We start from the raw sequence: 20,304 nt of genomic DNA, 5'->3' as shown, positions 1-20,304 counted from the left end.
TTACTTCCTTTGATGCCTCCTTTAATATAACTGGATAGATCCCATCCACCCCAGGTGCCTTATTTATGTTTATCTTCAATAATTTCTTCTCCACTTTCCTCTCAGTTATTACAAAATCATCTAGCTCGCTGCCAGAGTGCAATTCACCTCTTGCATTCCCTTCCTAGGCATCCATTTAGGCCTAAACCTTGAAGGTTTAGGCCTAAATGGATGTCAGATGTACTAATGTAGATGGAAAATACTAGTTTGGTTTATTAGCCAACTGAGCAGGATCATCAACAGTTCAACCATCAATATCCAGTGGACCAATCTGATTCATCCCTTTCCTTCTAGAGTTTACATAGGTAAAGAACTCTTTGCTGTTTTTATTTGCATCCTTTGCCAAAGATTTCTCACAACCTGCCTTTGCCTGCCTAATCTCCTTTGTAACTTGGTTACAGACCAGCTAATTACAGACCTGCTTGTATCTATCATAAGCTTCTATGTCACTCATCAATTTATATGTATCCCATGCATTTTTCTTCTCTGCCATATGTCTCATTAGTACATCTAACATCCATTTAGGCCTAAACCTTGAACAATATTTCTTAGTTGGTATGTAAAGCCTAGTAGCTTCCATAATTAATTCTTTGAATGCTTCCCATTTTGAATTTTCTGTTGGTAACATCATCAGTTGGTCCCACTGTATAGAATTTAAATACTGTCTCAAACTACCATAGTCGACTTTACAAAAGCAAAAACGCTTCCCTTTACCCCTAATGGTAGTTACCTCATGGAGTAAATCCCACCTCAGCACATTGTGACCACTGCCACTTAGTTGTTCCTTTATCTGCAGATTCTTAATGCATGAAGAATCGCTACTGATAATCAGATCAAACGTATTACTCCCTCTAGTTGCCTCCCGAACATGCTGATGTAGAAAACAATCATCCAATAAATCCACAAAAGCCTTGCTGTGTGTGAGTGATCAACTCACAAATTCCAGTCAATATCTGGTAAATTAAAATCTCCCATTATAAGACTCTCTGATTTACTGGCCCACTCTATTTCCCTGTACAGTTTATTATTATACTCATCAGAGTCATTAGGCCTATAACACACCCTTACTCTCAATTTTGATCTCCCAATGCTTATGTCACACCAAACTGACTCGACACTGCACTGTCCAGCAATGTCGACTGGCTTCACTTCCTTGGATTTTATGTGTTTCTTAACTAATAGCTAACCCTTCCTTCCTTCCTATTCTGTCTATTCTTTCTGTACACATTGTACTCCCCAAATTCCAGTTCTGCATTCCTTATAGCTGTGTGACACGTCTCTGATATCCCAACGATATCTGCCTTTGATGTTCTGAGCAATACCTCAAATTCATCAAATTTATTTACCAAACTCCTAGCATTGGTGTATACGCAAGTATACATGCACCTGTTCCTATTCTTAGCTACCCTAACAAAACCCATGTGTTTAATTGTACCGCAATGACTCCCAGCAGTCTCTGAAATACGCAGCATCTTGTTTACGAGGCTTCTGCTTATTCCAATAGAAGCAGTGCAAGAATCACTTTCACCTCTGCTAGTGGCTACTGTTAATCTATTAGTCCGTGTATTCCTCCAAGCTAGCAGTTTTCTGACCCACCTAAGACTGCCTTGATAGCTTCAACAAATATTCTTGCACCCTTTCAATTTAAGTGTATCCCATCCCTGTAGAAGAAGTCTCTCCTGTAAACAAGTACAGATCAGGCTGAAAAAAATTCTACCCCTTGAGCCTTGCACAATCCTTCCAGGGTCAAAGTGATTGACAAGGCTCTCATCATATATTCCCTCCTATCGTGTCTGGGCAGAATTGCAGACACTTTCAAATTCAACCCTAATTCACGGCTTTTTTTCAACAGTGACCTGTACTTGTTAAGTAATTCCACCAGTCTTCTATTCTTAATATTATTATTAATGCCCTAGTAGTAGTGGCATGTGATGCAAGAAAGCAAGTGTATGAGCTTATGCAGAATCAGCCAAAAAAAAAAAAAAAAAAAAAATTTCACACAACCATTCCCTCTAAATGTTTGTCCAGTTCCTCCTTAGATTTATTTTACCTATCAACTTCCACAACGACAGATGGAAGTTTGTTCCAGCAATTAACTACCCGCTGGCTAAAGGCAAATTTCCACACTTCTATTCTACATCTGTCTTTCCTTAATTTGAATTTATGCCCCCTTAGGTTTGTAATCTGAACAAGTGGAAGAATCCCTTCAGAATTCAGTGTGGTCAACCCATTCAAGGACTTATACACCTCAATCAGATCACTGCGCAGGTGCCTAGTCTTCAGCCACTGCAATTTGCAGAACTTAAGCCTCTCTTGGTAACAGGATTCCTTCATTCCCCTCACCAATCTTGTTGCCCTTCTCTGTACACGCTCAAACAAATCTACATCCTTCCTAAAATGAGGCCTCCAGACCTGCATGCAGTACTCAAGGCATGGCCTGACCATTGTCTTATACAGAGGGACAATCACCTCCTTTTCCCTGTTAACAAAATTCCTATATGTCATTGATAAAACTCCATGACCTGCCCTGGCAGCCTGTCTGCATTGCTCAGAAAACTTCATATCTGACTGCACAATTACTCCCAGATCTTTTTCATTTTCTACCACCTTACGTGTAGTACCACACAATTAGTATGTGTCTCTGGGGTTGCTTCTACCCATATGCAGTACTTTGCTTTTGTCAAGGTTAAACTTCAGTTGCAACTTCTCAGCCCATCTGCCCAAATTTTCTAGATCCTGTTGCAGTAGCACAATGCCATTACTGTCATTAACAATCCTGCCAACCTTTGTATCATCTGCAACACTCCGACACTAAGCCTGATATACCTTCATCAATATCACTGATAAATATTCAAAACAACAGTGCACCCAACACTGAACCCTGTGGGACTCCACTAATAACATTAGTCCACGAAGAGCAGCACCCATTGATTACCACCCTCTATCTTCTCCCACTCAACCATCCTTTTATCCATTGTACCAACTTACCCCTAATACCATTCTCCCCCAATTTCTACAGTAGTCTTCCATGTGCAACAGTGTCAAAAGCTTTCCTGAAATCCAAATATACGATATAAAATTATTTTTTGCATCCAGTTCCTTTGTAACCACATCATAATATCCTATCAATATATGAACTATTTCAGCACCATTTGCTGAAATAGGGAAATGGTGTGGTATCCTGAAGTGATACCATTTCATTTTTGAATATATGTAATGGGTGATTTGCATATATGGCAGCAAACTGTGATAGGAGATTCAAAGCCGTATGGGTATGTATCAGATTAAAATATCATTGTACCTCATCATATCCTGTGATGGTCAGTCCGAAAATGTTCAATTTTCCCACCTTCTTTAGGTTTTGTGTGTGTAGTACTATTGATTGCACAGACATACCAGATTTTATCCATGGTGTGATAGTTTGCCTTGCCGTAGGCAAAATGTAATGCTCTGCATTCTTGAGAGCGGACTGGATGTTAAATGATAATTTAAAAGCTCGGGAAAATTGTATATTTTTGCTTGTTTTATTGTAGGAAGCAGATACAATATGATATCAATTTTTATATTTATGTTTAATGCATTAAATTAAGCTAAAAATTAGAAATAACAGAAATAAATGGAAATAAAACAAGCAATCACAATAATAAATGACTCACACTACGATAAAAGAGAATAGTTTAGCTTCCCAGCTATTAAACTGACAAACTGGGAACTAATTTAGCCAAAAATAAACATGAAAACATGATCAGAAATCTAACCAAACCAACAGAATTATATACATATGCAATAACCTAGAAAACATGATGGAAGCTTTAATAAAACTGAAAAATACCCTATTCCAGTGGTTTTTTTGGGACTGTATGCAATGGTACGGCGTACCGGCACCTTTATTAACAGTGACGTGTGACATTTGGATGTAATGCACTTCGAAATTTGTAATATTCCTTAATTTTGCTTTTCAAAAAAGTTTAAAATTATATAACTAAATTTGCATTTTTCACTGTCTATTGTTAACATATATTCTATATAAAACTGTATAACCATTTTTATAATTCTAAATTACTCAATCGGATCTCTGTTTAACAAAATCCTTTTATAGTGAATTATTTTGAATTCCCCTTGGTAGTTACATTTAAAATACTTTCCATTGAGCGATAAAATTTTCATATAGTGAACGGATTAAGAGAGAATGTACTCGGTACACACTGTTCACATTTTTGGCCTTCAGGCAAGTTAGGCAATTAGTGCTGCTGTGTGAATTAAGAGGGCTAAAGGGATTACTATTCTACAATTTAGTGGTATCTGGTAAAACCTATCCGACCACCTGTCCCACATATGGAGAAGCCGCGCTGGTCAGCAGTGACCAGATTGAGGGGTATTCCCAATGGGTTCTGGTCCACCTTCTATTGCAGTGGTGTCCAAACTTTTCCCATACAGGAGTCACATTCAAAACAAAATTCAAAGTTAGATTTCTTTAGCGTGTTCCTTTTTCCATATCTTGTTTCATGTAAAAGTAAAATTGAAATATTCGAAAATTTTATTAAGTATAATACACAATTACATTTACTGCACAAAACATTTAATGAGAAAATTTTTTTGATAATTAACAAAATTTAAAATGCTGTTTTAGTTCACTTTCCTGGTGGGCCATAGGTTGGACACTGCTATGAATCAAATGTAAACATCCCATTCGAGAATTAGGAGGGAGTGATTTTCTTTTACCCCAACAAATAATCATTTGTTGTTTCGCGAAAATGTGTTATCCAAATTTTTCCGTAAATTTTCCCTATATCTGTTTACATGTTCACAGTACCTGAATATCCGAATGGCACCGACATTTTGGACAGTTTCAAAAAAAAAAAGAAAGAAAGAAAGAAAAGAAAAGAAAAGTAAAAGAAAACAAAAGAAAAGGAAAAAAAAATTCAAATTTAAGAACTAGTGACAATACCGATGACGAGAGAAATAGTACTAATAAATAGTACTACACACATAAAACCTAAAGAAGGCAGGAAAATTGAACATTTTCAGACTGACCACAACAGGATATGATGAGATACAATGATATTTTAATCTGATATATACCCATAGGGCTTTGAATCTCCTATCACAGTTTGCTGTCATATATGCAAATCACCCTGTACATATATTCAAAAATGAAATGGTATCTCTTCAGGACGCCACACCATTTCCTTATTTCAGCAAATGGTGCTGAAATAGTCCATATATACAGCCTTTAATGTTTCAATAGTTTCATGTACATATATTTTTTAGTGATGAGGCCAGAAAATTATTAAAACGAAAAGGATTTATTCAATGTACAGGAAACTGTGGCATCTACGTTAAGTTACCTTTACTTTGAAGATGTTAATAATAAAAATACAAATGCTGGTAATTTAAAATTTACAATTACTTATCAGTAAGGGGGGAAAAAATATACATCCAAATTTAAGTCACTGCAAGGACTTACCGGCAACGTGCAGTACGGTAAGTCCTTGCAGCAACTTAAATTTGGATGTTTTTTTCCTACCGATAAGTAATTGTAAATTTTAAACTACCAGCATTTGCATTTTTATTATTAACATCTTCAAAGTAAAGGTAACTTAACATAAATGCCACAGTTTCCTGTACATTAAATAAATCCTTTTCATTTTAATAATTTTTTAGCCTCATCGCTAAAAAATTAGTTACCCACTAATTTTAAAATTTTAAATTTAAAAAAACTTTAGTTTTAATTTAAGTATAAGAGTATACATTAATTATAACCATAAAATTATTGTAGAGATACAGACAACCACTTCCAAATGCAGAAACCTACCATGTCTGGGGCCATTACTTACATGGACAGGAACTTGCACTCCCAGATTACCTGAACACCAGCTTTATATTCTTCGGTCATATACTTTTTATTTTCCTACCCCTAAAATTCTTCCACACTCTGAGGTATTAGTGCAATATGAGGGCAGGAATGTCTATTTCTATCCTAATTACCTTCCTAACTTCACCTCCCATTAGCTAAACAGCCAGATGTGGGAACAATATTCCATGGTAGGGCAGATTTGCAATTTATACAGAGTGAACAACTAGAAAACTAAGTTTTTTAGATGCAGAGGAAGTAATGTGCTTGTGCAAAGAGAGACCAAGAGAGATTAGAAGTCAGTGTAATCTCCAAGATCTTGCCTAGAAATCGGAGTGTCATCGATGATAAGCATAGGGACAGAAGAATCCATTTTGTGAGATATAAGACAGAACTGAGCTTTAGAAGGATTGAAATTAAGTTTTCTTTACTCCACTGGAGAATTGCCTGGAGATCAGCATTTAAGGATTTGGCAGTGGATACTCGAGAAGTTGAAGTTGTTTGAGCAGGACAAGGTTTCTCAAACTGGAAGGTGGAAAGTAATGTGCTATCACCAGCAAAACTATGAATAGGATTTCCGGTCAATGGAAAAAGGCCATTAATATACAAGAAGAAAAGAGTGAGAGAAAGAACTGAACCTTGGGGAACACCAGCATTAGTGGAGAAGTTAAAAGACAGAGAGCCGTCTACCATCACTCACAGTGAGCGGTCAAAGAGAAAACTGGATACCCAATCACAAAGAACAACCGGCAAACCATAGGATGCAAGCTTACTTAGAAGACCTTTATGCCAAACACGATCAAAATCCTTTGAAATATCAACAGCAATGGCTTAAGTTTCACCAAAAAGTTTTCCATTGAATTTGTCCATAGGTGCACATCTTCTTCAAGAGGAGTGTTTCCATTTACAATGGGTTTCCTCAGCCTACAAGTTATTTTTTGGTAGGAATTTCTTCCCGCCATAAAGTGTGGTTCAAGGTGTGTTGGTCAGTTAAACTTCGGGCTGTCATGCATTCCCGTACTCCATCCCTCCATGCCTCCTAGGTCTTACTCTTCTCCTTCTTCCAGGAGGAGAAGAGTAAGGATAGTCTTTGAATATCTGGTTTCTTGTATACGTTTTACATGTCCACACCACATTAAATGCTTTTCTTTGATAGTGTCAATAACATTCTTTTTCACTTTCATTTTCTCTCATGTCTTCATTCCATTTTCTGTCTCTTCTAGAAGTTCTTGCACAGATGTACATTAGCTAGAATATTACCAGTGGAACGACACTGACGGGATCCATACTGGCGATCGTTGACCAGATGAAAGATTTCCAGATAGTTTGAGTTGGCAGTTAATTGATTTCTCCATTACTTTGGAAAGAGTAGGAGTAGAAGTAATCACAATGGGACGATAATTGGAACTGTCTGGATAAGAGCAAATTTCCAAGCAGAAGGAAAAATATCTTTGGAATAAGAAAGTGAAACAAGACGACACAAAAGAGGAGTAAGTTCACAGGCATAGGTTTTGAGAACAAGTGGAGAAATAACATCAGGACCTGGAGCTTTTGTAGCATCAGATTCATCAAAATCCTTTTGACATTCTTTTGACAGAAAACCACAGGATTCATTGAATGGAGTGTACTGGGAACAGTTTGAGGTGATTTACCAAGATCATCAATACATGAGTTGAAAAAAAAAATAGGTTGCTAACAAGTCAGCTTTATCTTTAACTGATGTGGCAACAGAACCATCTGGTTTTGACAGAGGCGGGAACAGAGATGGGCAAAAATTGTGGCCAAGCTTTGGAAGACCAGAATGCTTGGCCACCATTAGGGCAAGAAGCAAGTTTTCTATTCTTAGCCTGTTCAAAACCTAGTTTGGACTAATCAATAACTGCTTTACAAAGTATAAATAATACTTAATAATAATTTTTATTACACAATGTCGCTTATAAAAACGTAGTGCTGGAAATATTTTATAATGAAAATTCTGTACTTTTATACGATTTCAGAGAATATAGGCTTAGGGGTTCGTGATAAAAATATTATGTTGAAAGGAGTTTGCGAGTCAAAAAAGGTTGGGAACGACTAGTCCAAGGGATGGTGCAAGATCATGTTTACCACAAACTTTCCATAACAACCACTAGAGGTGCTCTCCCTGATCACTACTGAGCAGATTCCGTGTGCACATGCCAGTACTTGTCAAGCTAGTGTTGCGTGAAGAGCATTTTTTTAGCCATGTGTCACTGATGATCATTTTGAAACACACATCATGTTGGACATATAAACTGAACAGCAATATGTGATTCATTATTGTGTCAGATGGGGCTTAAATGCATTGGAAACAGTTAAAGAGGTGAATGAAGCATATGGTAATGAGTGTCTTGGCAGGATGGACATATTCCGGTGTGACAACTTTCCAGTGTGAAGTGGTTTCTCAATCAAGATAATGCCATTCCCCATACGGCTAATATTGTGCAGCCAGTGATCAATGCCATAGGTGCAGAGGTGCTGCCAAATTTCCCTTATTCACTGGATTTAGCCCCATGTGATTTCTTCCTGCTTCCATGTCTGAAGAAAGCTTTGAAAGACAAGTGTTTTGTGTCGAACGCAACAATGCTCGCAGAGCCACAACAGAAGCACTTCGCAGTCTTTCAAATAATGTCTGGCAAGGAGCATTTAATGCATGGGTACAAAGGTGGAGAAAGTGTGTAAAGTTCAAGGGGGAGTATTTTGAGAAGGAAAAATCCACAGAAGGTTCAGATGATGTCAATTAAAGTAAGATCTTGCACCAGTCCATGAATTAAATGATTACCCCTCGTAAAAACCCAAACACATTTTCCAGAAATAAAAAGGAAAGTTCATCACCTGTCAGGCACAAACAGTATTCACCATGTTTCTTGTGACTGAGGGCACTCCCACTGTCAGATTAAACATATAGCAAAAATGATAAAACAGAAGCTTACCCAAATTGCCTGAAGAATTGTATTAGTTTCTGCACTTCCAACTGCCTTTTCACTAGTAAACCAGTGAATTAACTGGAACACCAAAGGTTCATAAAGTTGTTTAGCTATCTGCAAAGGAAAAAGAAATATAAAATTAAAAATTTAACTATTTTGCAGACTGTATTTACTGCTGTATGGTCATGTTATTATATATTTGTTGAAAGGCATGGTTTAATGCAGAATGAAGATAGCATGCAAATGAAAACACCACAATGCACTTTTTTTTAAAAATGGTATTTATTTGACAGAGTGAACAAATAAAATTTAAATTTTTGGACACCACATATTCTGACCACATTCTTTAGGGTCTTTAGTAGATTTTAGAATTAATAAAATTACTTCCAACAAAATATTAATGACTTTAAAACTCACTCATAATTAACATAATAAAAGAAGAATACACAGAAGTAGCTAGCAACCTAAGATAAAATTCAAATAATGAGGAGAATAAAGAGTTGAGGTTTTTGTAAGTTGTGCATTATAGTCCTGTTGCATGGACTGCCAGTCTCCTTGTGATGTACTTGCTCAGATCTTCTGAGACACCTGATGTCCTTGTTGGTAGGCTGGCTTTACAGTGGTTGTTAAAGCCCTAGGGGCTCTCCAACTTTCCTTTTGCTACTAGTCTGGCTTTTCATGAAGATCACTCACCATTCTTGTAGTGTTAGTTATGGTCAGTGTCACTCGTTGAAGTAGGTATTCTGTTTTGCTTCCAGGTGGATGCTAACAGGAAGAGAGTAATCACTGAGGAGGGGATCACTGTTTATGTTAAATGCCCAGCTTTCTTGAATAATAAAGAAATTCTCTTCTATTTGATGTAGTTCTCTGGTTAGAATCTTTGTGTATTTTAAGATAAAACCTATGGTTCTGTATAAGGGAGTGCTATGTCATTGCCATTCATATTACCCTAATCTCACTCCACTCTCTCTCATGTTCTGATACTCAGGCTTTATTATTATTTTTTTATTTTATTTTTTTATGATTGTTCCTGAGCTTTTTCAAATAGGCTAAAGTTAGTAGCTTTTAGTTTTCTATCTAAAATGGATAGATATAAGAATGACAGATCCAATACTTTGGAATATTCTGAAGTATGGTTTCACATGACATTTCCTGACTATTTTGCTGCTGCTGCTTTTTCTCCAAATTCAAGGTGGTGTAGGAGCATGATGTGGGGTTATACCCAACAAAAAGGAACATTATGGATTGATATAGGGAGGACTGGCTTTTTGAAATTATCCAGTCTTTTACATTATTTTCTTTTTGAAGTGAAATAGATATTCAATTTTGATTAGGATTTGTGATGCTTTTGATAGCTCTATTTAAAAGAGGTAGGAACTGCACATGAAGGGCTCATAGAGAAAAAGAGGTAGATACTTGTTCACATTAGTCTTCAGTTTCTGTATATTTTAATTTTCAAAAAATAGATGTAAAGGAAGGTTGTTCAAGAAAGCAGCTGTATATGGAATGTGAGAAAAAAGGAAAAGTTGGTTCTGTGGGTTTGAAGTTGGACAGCAGAGTTGAAGTTAAGGAAAGCCTGCCAGGGTATGTGGGTTTTATAATGGACTAAAGTTAGCAGCTGTTAGTTTTTTCTACCTTAGATAAATAGATCTAAGAATGGAAGATCCAATATCCTGGAAATATAAAATAGAAACATTTGATCAACTCGGCCTCTAGGAAATCAATACCTGGGCCCTGCTATCACTTGCCAAGTCTATTTCCAATTGCACTCAGACCAGGGTAAGGGGCAGTTTGTTCACAACAGAATGATATTTCATTCATTAACCTTTGCTGTTCATTTTTACCTTTAACAGTTTCTAGGGAACAATTCCTTTAAAATGTTTTGTATAAACATTTGTATATAGTGATTATGGCTAATAGATTCTTTCTGTTTTCTATCTAAGACAGAATAAGCAGCATCATTAAAATGAACTTACTCGATAACTAAACTATACAAGACCAAGGATCGATGTTCCCATGCCTTGGGCAAATTGTTCGGAAGATTATTTCTTGGCAATATTTAACATATTACTATATGTCCTTCTTAAGTCCAAATATCTTTGCTATTATTCTTCTTGAGCATTCACATTACTGTTTCTCCTACTTCTTTGAAACATTTTATGCACACTATTCAAATCTTTTCTTGCACCCGTTAAACCAGGAGTCCAAAAAGGCACCACATGTTCCACACTTTTTCTTTCTAATGGAATGTCCACAAGCTGACTGCAATACACTTTGGACAAATTTTGCTTTTTCATTTGCAGAAAGGTTTTCATAATTGTTCATATCAGTTATTATCTATTCGTAACATAGGAATCAAAATATTCCCAATTAGCTATTTTTAAAGAGAACCGCTTGGTCTCACACCACCGCCGTAATTTTATATTATCACAAATGTTTAAAGAAAAACACTGATGGTAACTCTGTAATGACAACCCCTCATCAAATCCCAATCATGCACTAGGCCAATATCTGCATTGTAGCAGGCAGTTACATCAATGTAAGATGCACCATGGGTTGAAGAGAAGCATGGAAATTAGTTCACATCACTGACAATCCCCACAGGAGAAAGGAAGTCCTCTGGGTCAATTCCTCTTTCATCAGAAATCCCTCCAACCCAGATTTAAGATGACATTGAAATCCATTGTGATGAACATTTTGTACTTACCAAAAGCTGACTAACTTCATCAAGAAACCTTTTTTCAAGGGGTTCAAGCTCCCATGAGATTCAAGTGGAGGTAACCTGACCTTTTTTCACCATTATGGAAAGCATTATTAGGACAAATTACCATTAGTGTTGAGTGCTACTAAAGTGATACTAACCAATGTTAACGGGTTGAGTGCTACTAAAGTGATACTAAACCGATGTTATCGCGCATTGTCTTCGCACACCAATCAGCACATTGTTTGCCATGCCTCCCTGTCAATCAATATTTGGTTCTCAACTTTGCTCCAGATCAATAACACCTACCGCCTGTTTACCGAGTCAGCAGCCATATCGGAAAAAAGTGCTATATCGGGAAACTAATTTTCCACGTAAGTTATCTGACATTTCTCGTTGTTCTCGTGTTGGCTTTCTTTACCTTCGCCGAAACCTCATATATAATTGTCATTGTTGGTTGCTTGGTTAGTTTGGATTTTATTGGCACATCAGCAACAAAGGTTATGATGTGTCAAAGTACAAGTCATAAAAATTACTTGGTTTTTGGCACATTATAGCCTTTGTTACTAAAGTGCCAATGAAACCAACCAACCAACGAAAAACCAAGTCAGAAAGCTTTTCATAGTGTTGCACATAAAAGATTACTGTACAAATTGGAGCAGTGTGGCATTAAGTGAAAGTTACTGCTATAGATAAAGGGATAGTTGAATGGGAGAAAGCAGAGTGGTTATCAATGGACACCGCTCTTTGTGGATCAATGTTATTAGTGGAATCCCACGGTGTTTGGTGCTGGGCCCATTGCTGTTATCCGTATTTATTAATGATACTGATAAAAGGTATATCAAACAAAATGTCTAAGTTTGCAGATGATACAAAGTTAGTAGTGCGGGTTAAATAAGTATGAAGATATACTGCTGCAACAAGATCTAAAAAAATTAGGCACACAGACTGAGAAATGGCAACTGAGGTTTAACATTGATAAATGCAAGGTACTACATAATCCCACAATAACATACCAATTGTGATTTGTGTTACCACACTCAGGGTAGTGGAAGAAAGAAAAGGACCTGGGAGAGTAGCTGTGAAGTCTGCTGTGTACAGACAAGCTGCCAAGACAGCTCATGGAGTTTTATCAATGACACTGGAATTTTTGCTAGTAGCGTTAAAGAGGTGATTATTCCATTGTAAAAGCAATGGTCAGGCCACATCTTGAGTACTAAATACAGGTCTGGAAGACTCATTTATAAAGGCTTAAGAGCTGCTGGAATGGATACAGAGAAGGGCAACAAGGTTGGTGAGGGGGAAAGGGTGTGCTTCACAAAAAAGGCTTCAGTTAGTAATAGTAATCGCCATATAGTGCAATGGAGCCACAGGTTTTCGCTGCACTGGTAAAATAAAAAACAAGTAGATAAGAAAACACAAATTATATGTTTCCCTCCTCAAACAGGTAAGTATTCAGTTGACCTCTGAATTTTCAATCTGCAGTTCTGCAAATTGCAGCATCTGGAGACTATACACTCACGAGATGATCTGACTGAGGTATTTAGGGCTTTGAATGTGTTGAGCAAACCCAATTCTGATGGAATTCTTCCTCCGACTACCCACATAAGTGGGCATAAATTAAAATTGAGGAAAGGTGGTTGAAAAATAGATATGCAGAAATTTGCCTCCAGCCGGTGGGTGGTCGACTGCAGGAAAAGGCTATCATTTGTTTTTGTGGAAGTGGATAGTTTGAATAAATTCAAGGACTAGGCAAACTACTGGAGGGGATGAATAGGTGAAATGGATTTCCTCTTTTTTTTGGCTGATGCTGTAAAAGCTTGTTTTCTTGCATCATTTGCCACTATTAATACTAATAAAAGATAAGACAAAACGTTTCAGTAACCTATGAAAACTGGTCCACTAAGGGCAAAGGTATAAATATAATAAATAAGGAAATCATATGTGTGTGTTATATATATATATAATCATCAAGAATAATACAATAGAGAAGTTATATGCTATAGGGGGAAGAAAATTAAGAATTAGATTAAATAAGATTAGATAAGACTGAATTACAATAACATGAATATTATTAGTATAAAATACACTAAGTAGATGTTTATTTGCATAAAAATGAATTAATGAAAATACGGTGTACCCTGGGAGCGATATACATTGTGAATGAAGGGGAGAAGAAAGGAACAGGAAAAAATAATTGTAACTATAGAAAAGTAAACCAAATGAATTTTTTTAAGAGACGACCTAGGTGGAGACAGCATTGCAGAGTCTTTCATAATTTTTGTCTTCATCAGAGGTTATCCACCAAAATCATGAAAAAGCCAGCAATGCCCTTACTTCTGTTTCCGACATGTTCTGTATGTCAAAGTACACGTGCGAAAATCCACGTGGTAATATCAATTTTAAATTTTGAATAAAAATTTTAATAATATTATACCAGGTTTGCAATTACATAAAGTGTTAATAAGGTATTGCATACAGAACATGGATGACCTCACAGAAGTAAGCGGAATGCTATGAAAGTAGAAAAAGCAAAGACAAAGGCAAGGAAAATCCGAATGACAAGAACTTACCGCTGCAGGCCGGACTGACAGAAAAGACTGTGTCAGTGGGTTACCAGTGTATTTATACATGGGTATGCTAGCGGCACCTAGTGTTAGACAAATTTTGGTGTGTGTTTTTTGAAATAACGTGGGCGGTGAAGCTACGCTAGGTTAAGTACATGATGCTCAAACTGCCCAGGATAGTTAAGAAATATAATAGCAGCTGACAAAGTAGCGATAGAAAGCAGCTAAACTTTGTTAAGGCGAAAAATAGATTGGGTAAAGTTAGAAAAATAGAGCCCTGATTTTCCGTTCGGTAAACTAATGGCTCACAGGACATAAGATGTAGAAGCTAGTAAAGTAGAAAGATGATTATGGTAGAAACATGTAGTTGTGCTAGGATGGTTCGGGGTTGCAAACCCGTTCCTATAGTTAGGACCCTGAACGAATGTCTGGGAGTTAGTGCATCATGTATTTAAGGTCAGTTGTGTACAAGGTGGCATAATGCAATATAGTTAAGTTAGAATATAATATAATTAAATATAAATTTAAATAAAATTAAGTATGAACATAATTACAAGATAATTACAAGATAAATACACTGTGATGGGCCAATTGGTGGGTACGAATTTTCCAGACTGTAAGACACCACAGAGGCCTAGTGTATTGTATTTACACTATATATATACTTGATGTGTATGGGATTAATTATATGTCGATAATGCTATTTATATTAATATCTTTTAGATTCTTGTGCCTTAAAATGTTAAGGGCTTTACTGATATGATGGCGCAGATATGCTATAGGAAAAAGGTTGTTCTTGAGTTTCTTGTATAAAATCCTGATATTATCAATGGCTGTTTCATTATTGCTGCATATGGTTGCTATTCTGTTTCATTGTGCTAGAATAACATTAGCATGTACTTTTTTGGAAATATTTGAATTCCATTGTGTAAGGTTGACTACTAAAGTTGAATGCTTCACGTTTGTTGTACAGGTTGATGGAGGCTATGTCGTTCTTTAACTTAATGTCTAGATCCAAGAAATGGGCTGCAGTATCAATGTTGTTTGTTTTTTCCAGTACGAGTTCGTTGGGGTACAAGTGTCCATAATCCTTGATGAAATTCGGGCAGTTGATCACTATGAGTTCATCTATATATCTATATAGGATAAGATCCTGTGAAAATGAGGTCTCTGACCAATATAGATATAGGTTGGCTATTATGCATGAGGCTGGGCTGCCCATAGGTGTTCCATTGGTTTGTTGATATACTGTATTACCATCATATATAAAATTGTTGGAGATGCACAAGTTCAGTATGTTGTTCCCGTAATAGGTATTGCAGTATATATAATCTTTATATTTAGCATAAATATCTTTGAATACAGATTTTAGTTTGGTTTGATTAATACTTGTAAATAGGCTGTGGAAATCAAAGGTTTGTATATGTTAACTTTATTCTTCTGCAAAAATTTTAATACAGGTAGGTTGTTGCCTATGATTTTGCTGTTATGTATGTTTTTTAGCAGTGGTTGCAGTAGTTGTTCAAGTGTTTTTCCAGGTTTGTGCACATAACAAGTACAGGTCACTGTTGAACAAAAGCCGAGAATTAGGGTTGAATTTGAAAGTGTCTGCAATTCTGCCCAGACACGATAGGAGGGAGTATATGATGAGAGCCTTGTCGATCAATTCGGCCCTGGAAAGACTGTGCAAGGCTCAAGGGGTAGAATGTTTTTCAGCCTGGACTGTACTTGTTAACAGGAGAGATTGCTTCTACAGGGATGGGATACACTTAATTAGAAAGGGTGCAAAAATATTTGCTGATGCTAACGAGGCAGTGTTAGGTGGGTCGGAAAACTGCTAGCTTGGGGGGGAGACAAAGACCAATAGATTGACAGTAGCCACTGGCAGAGGTGAAAGAGATTCTTGCACTGCTTCTATTAGAATGAGCAGAAGCCTGAAAAACAAGATGCATGATATTTCAGAGACTGCTGGGAGCCATTGCGGTACAAGTAAACACATGGGTTGTGTTAGGGTAGCTAAGAATAGAAACAGGTGCAGGTATACTTGCGTGTACACCAATGCTAGGAGTTTAGTAAATAAATTTGATGAATTTGAGGTATTGCTTAAAACATCAAAGGCAGATATTGTTGGGATATCAGAGACGTGGTGTCACACAGATATAAGGGATGCAGAACTAGAATTTGGGGAGTACAACGTCTACAGAAAGGATAGACAGAATAGGAAGGGGGGAGGGGTTATGCTATTAGTTAAGAAACACATAAAAACCAAGGAAGTGAAGCCAGTCGACATCGCTGGACAGTGCAGTGTTGAGTCAGTTTCGTGTGACATAAGCATTGGGAGATCAAAATTGAGAGTAGGAGTGTGCTATAGGCCTAATGACTCTGATGAGTATAATAAGAAACTGTACAGGGAAATAGAGTGGGCCAGTAAATCAGAGAGTCTTATAATGGGAGATTTTAATTTCCCAGATATTGACTGGAATTTGGGGGCTGGTCACTCACACACTAGCAGGGCTTTTGTGGATTTATTGGATGATTGTTTTCTACATCAGCATGTTCGGGAGGCAACTAGAGGGAGTAATACTCTTGATTTGATTATCAGCAGTGATTCTTCATGCATTAAGAATCTGCAGATAAATGAACCACTAGGTGGCAGTGATAACAGTGTGCTGAAGTGGGATTTACTCAAAGAGGTAACTACCATTAGGGGTAAAGGGAAGGGTTATTGCTTCCGTAAAGGCGACTATGATGGACTGAGACAGTATTTAAATTCTATACAGTGGGACCAACTGATGATGTTACCAACAGCAAATTCAAAATGGTAAGCATTCAAAGAACTTATCTTGGAAGCTACTAAGCTTTACATACCAACTAAGAAATATTGTTCAAGATTTAGGCCAAAATGGATGTCAGATGAACTAATGAGGCATATGGCAGAGAAGAAAAATGCATGGGATACTTACAAATTAACACATGACACAGAAGCCTATGATAGATACAAGTTGATATGCAACCAAGTTACAAAGGAGGTTAGGCAGGCAAAGGCAGATTACGAGAAATCCTTGGCAAGGGATGCAAAGAAAAACAGCAAAGACTTCTTTACTTATGTAAACTCTAGAAGGAAGGGGATGAATTAGATTGGTCCACTTGATATTGATGGGTCAACTGTTAATGATCCTGCTCAGGTAGCTAACAAACTAAATGAATATTTTGCATCGACATTCACACATGAGGAGTTATTCAGCGAGGGGAATGCCAGAGGTGTATTCAACTCTAGCAGTAAGCTACAGAATCTTGAAATAACTGGGAATAAAGTGGAGGAGAAACTGTTGAAGATAAACACAAGAAAGGCACCTGGGGTGGATGGGATCTATCCAGTTATATTAAAGGAGGCAGCAAAGGAAGTAAGCAAACCCTTAGCCATAATTATGAGAGCTTCCTTGGACACAGGGGAGGTACCCATAGACTGGAAATGTGCAAATGTGATCCCAATTCACAAAGGAGGATCAAAGGCTGAAACAAGTAATTATAGACCTGTGAGCTTAACTTCTGTTCCAGGAAAATTAATGGAGGCACTGGTTAAAGAAGCAATGCAGGATCATTTAGACAAGACTTCAGTTATAGCTCGGACACAGCATGGTTTTGTTAAGGGGAAGTCTTGCCTGACCAATTTGATTGGATACTATGATGCAGTCACAAAAGAACTGGATGCAGGGAATAGCTTTGATATTACAAATGTATATACTTGGATTTTAGAAAGGCTTTTGATACTGTTGTACATGGAAGACTGCTACACAAATTGGAGCAGTGTGACATTGGAAGCAAATTGCTGCTATGGATAAAGGGGTGGTTGAGGGGGAGAAGACAGAGTGGTAATCAATGGACACTGCTCATCGTGGACTAATGTTATTAGTGGAGTCCCTCAGGGCTCAGTGTTGGGTCCATTATTGTTTTCTGTATTTATAAATGATATTGATGATGGTATATCAAGCTTAATGTCCAAGTTTGCAGACGATACAAAGGTTGGCAGGGTTGTCACATACACTACTGACACTACGTTGCTGCAACAGGATCTGGAAAGGTTGAGCAGATGGGCTAAGAGGTGGCAAATGAAGTTTTTTTTTTTTTTTTTGATTTGGTAGTTGTTGGCGCATCGGCTTCTGTGGCCATATTGCACCTCCCAAGGTTTTTTTTTTTTGCAGTACTTTGATCCAAGCCCGAGGCGGGAATCGAACCCGCGACCTTTGGGTTGCCAGGCAGGTACTTTACCCACTCGGCTAGCCCGGTCGGCAAATGAAGTTTAACATTGACAAATGTAAAGTACTACACATGGGAAACAGCAACCCCAGAGCAACGTATCAACTCTGTGGTACTACACTGACAGTGGTAGAGAATGAAAGGGACTTGGGGGTGGTTGTGCAGGCAGATATGAAGTTCTCTCAGCAGTGCAGACGGGCTGCAAGAGTAGCTCATGGAGTATTGTCAATGATATACAGGAATTTTTCCAGCAGGGATAAGGAGGTGATTATTCCCTTGTATAAGGCAATGGTCAGGCCACACCTAGAGTACTGTATACAGGTCTGGAGGCCTCATTTCAAGAAGGATGTAGAGCTGCTGGAACGAGTACAGAGAAGGGCAACAAGATTAGTGAATGGAACAAAGGGGTGCTCTTACGAAGAAAGGCTTAAGTTTTTCAAATTACAGTGTCTGGAGACTAGGCACCAGCGAGGTGATCTGGTAGAGGTGTATAAAGCCTTGAATGGTTTGAGCATGCTCAATGCTGATGGGATTCTTCCTCTAGCTCAGAATAATCACCTGAGAGGGCATAAATTCAAACTGAGGAAAGACAGATGTAGGATAGACGTGCGGAAATTTGCCTTTAGCCAGTGGGTGGTTGGTTGGTGGAACAGACTTCCATCCCTTGTAGTGGAGGTTGATAGCCTAAATAAGTTTAAGGCTCAGCTGGACAGGTATTTTGATCGAACAGAGGGGTGAAGTGGAAGTGGGTTTTTTTTTTTTTTTTTTTTGGCTGATGCTGCATAAGCTTGCTTTCTTGCATCAAATGCCTCTACTAATGCTAATGCTAATAACTATTTTTGCAGGAGGTTATGAATCTGAAACCTATGGGTTTTTTGTGAAATTTTGGAATGAAGTATATATAAGGTAAGCTGTAATTGTTCATGTTTAGTTTTAGTTTTTTGTTGAAGGCTATGAGTTTTTTTTTAATGCTATCGCAGGCACTTCATATAGGCTTGTAAGTATTGCTGGAGTTAAGTTCAGTTGTCAAGGTATGTGCATAAAAAGATTTGCAAATAAATGCATAGTTGTTTGCTGCTTTATCTACCGGTGTGATGATGAAGTCTTTATGTATTTCTAGTAGTTTTTGTTTTAATTTATCCAAGTTATGGTATTTTTGCTGGTTATATATATATGAACTGGGTAATTCATATTTTTGCTTTAATAGAGTGAAAGTATGGCTAATCCACATATGGTATGCCTCTATAGATGTGTTATGCTTGTAAGCTAGTTGAAAGCAATAGTTTAACAGGTCTTGATATAGCTGTTTATTAAAGGTGGTTAAATTTATTTTGGTACATGGCCTGAATTTGAATCCTTGTGATAGTATATATCTGAGTTTTGATCTGTAACTATGTTTAGATTACCAGTAATGATGTGTCCATAGTCTGGATCAATATATTGTTGCATGTTACTATGCTTGCATATGCAGTTGTTGGTGTCTGCATTATGGGATATTAAATTGGTAGCTATGGATTTGTAGTTACAGGCTAATAATCCAAAAGGTTTCCTATATTTATATCTAACTTTTTTTATAACTTTGGCTGGTATTAGGAAGTAGATGATTATGCTGATTTATAAGTTTATTGATATTTACGTTGTCCATAATTTGGCTGTTGAAGTTTAAGATTATGAATGATTTATTATCACCTGTTGTAGTGCGTAGGTTTTTTAGATTGAATTTACAAATATCGTTTATTATATGAAAGAGATGTTTGGACTCGAAGCTGAAAGTGCGTATGAACCTGTGTAGTGCTCTCAGTATACTGTGTTTGGCACTGAAAAGTAAATTATGTATATATTGCACATCTATAATATTTTTATACCAGTTTTAAGGGTGGCATCAAAATCGCCTAAAATAGGCTTGTGTTTAATGTTGGTATTATTAGATTTTTTAGAACG

The 20,304-nt window shown here is 37.1% G+C and overlaps 1 protein-coding gene across 1 annotated transcript in view; it reads right to left on the bottom strand.

The window, feature by feature from the left end:
- Window positions 1-20,304, bottom strand: part of LOC150083025 (DNA-dependent protein kinase catalytic subunit-like) — a 266,817-nt gene that overhangs the window by 76,611 nt on the left and 169,902 nt on the right. Inside the window, exon 12 of the mRNA XM_090378358.1 lies at window positions 8,845-8,952. Within this exon, the coding sequence (XP_090234484.1) occupies window positions 8,845-8,952 (108 nt within the window). The remainder of the gene's footprint in view (window positions 1-8,844; window positions 8,953-20,304) is intronic.

The sequence above is a fragment of the Mastigoproctus giganteus genome, chromosome 7 (assembly GCF_048544385.1).
Source record: "Mastigoproctus giganteus isolate SK-2022 chromosome 7, ASM4854438v1, whole genome shotgun sequence".
Taxonomy (NCBI): Eukaryota; Metazoa; Arthropoda; class Arachnida; order Uropygi; family Thelyphonidae; genus Mastigoproctus; species Mastigoproctus giganteus.
This window is presented reverse-complemented; position numbering and strand designations above follow the sequence as displayed.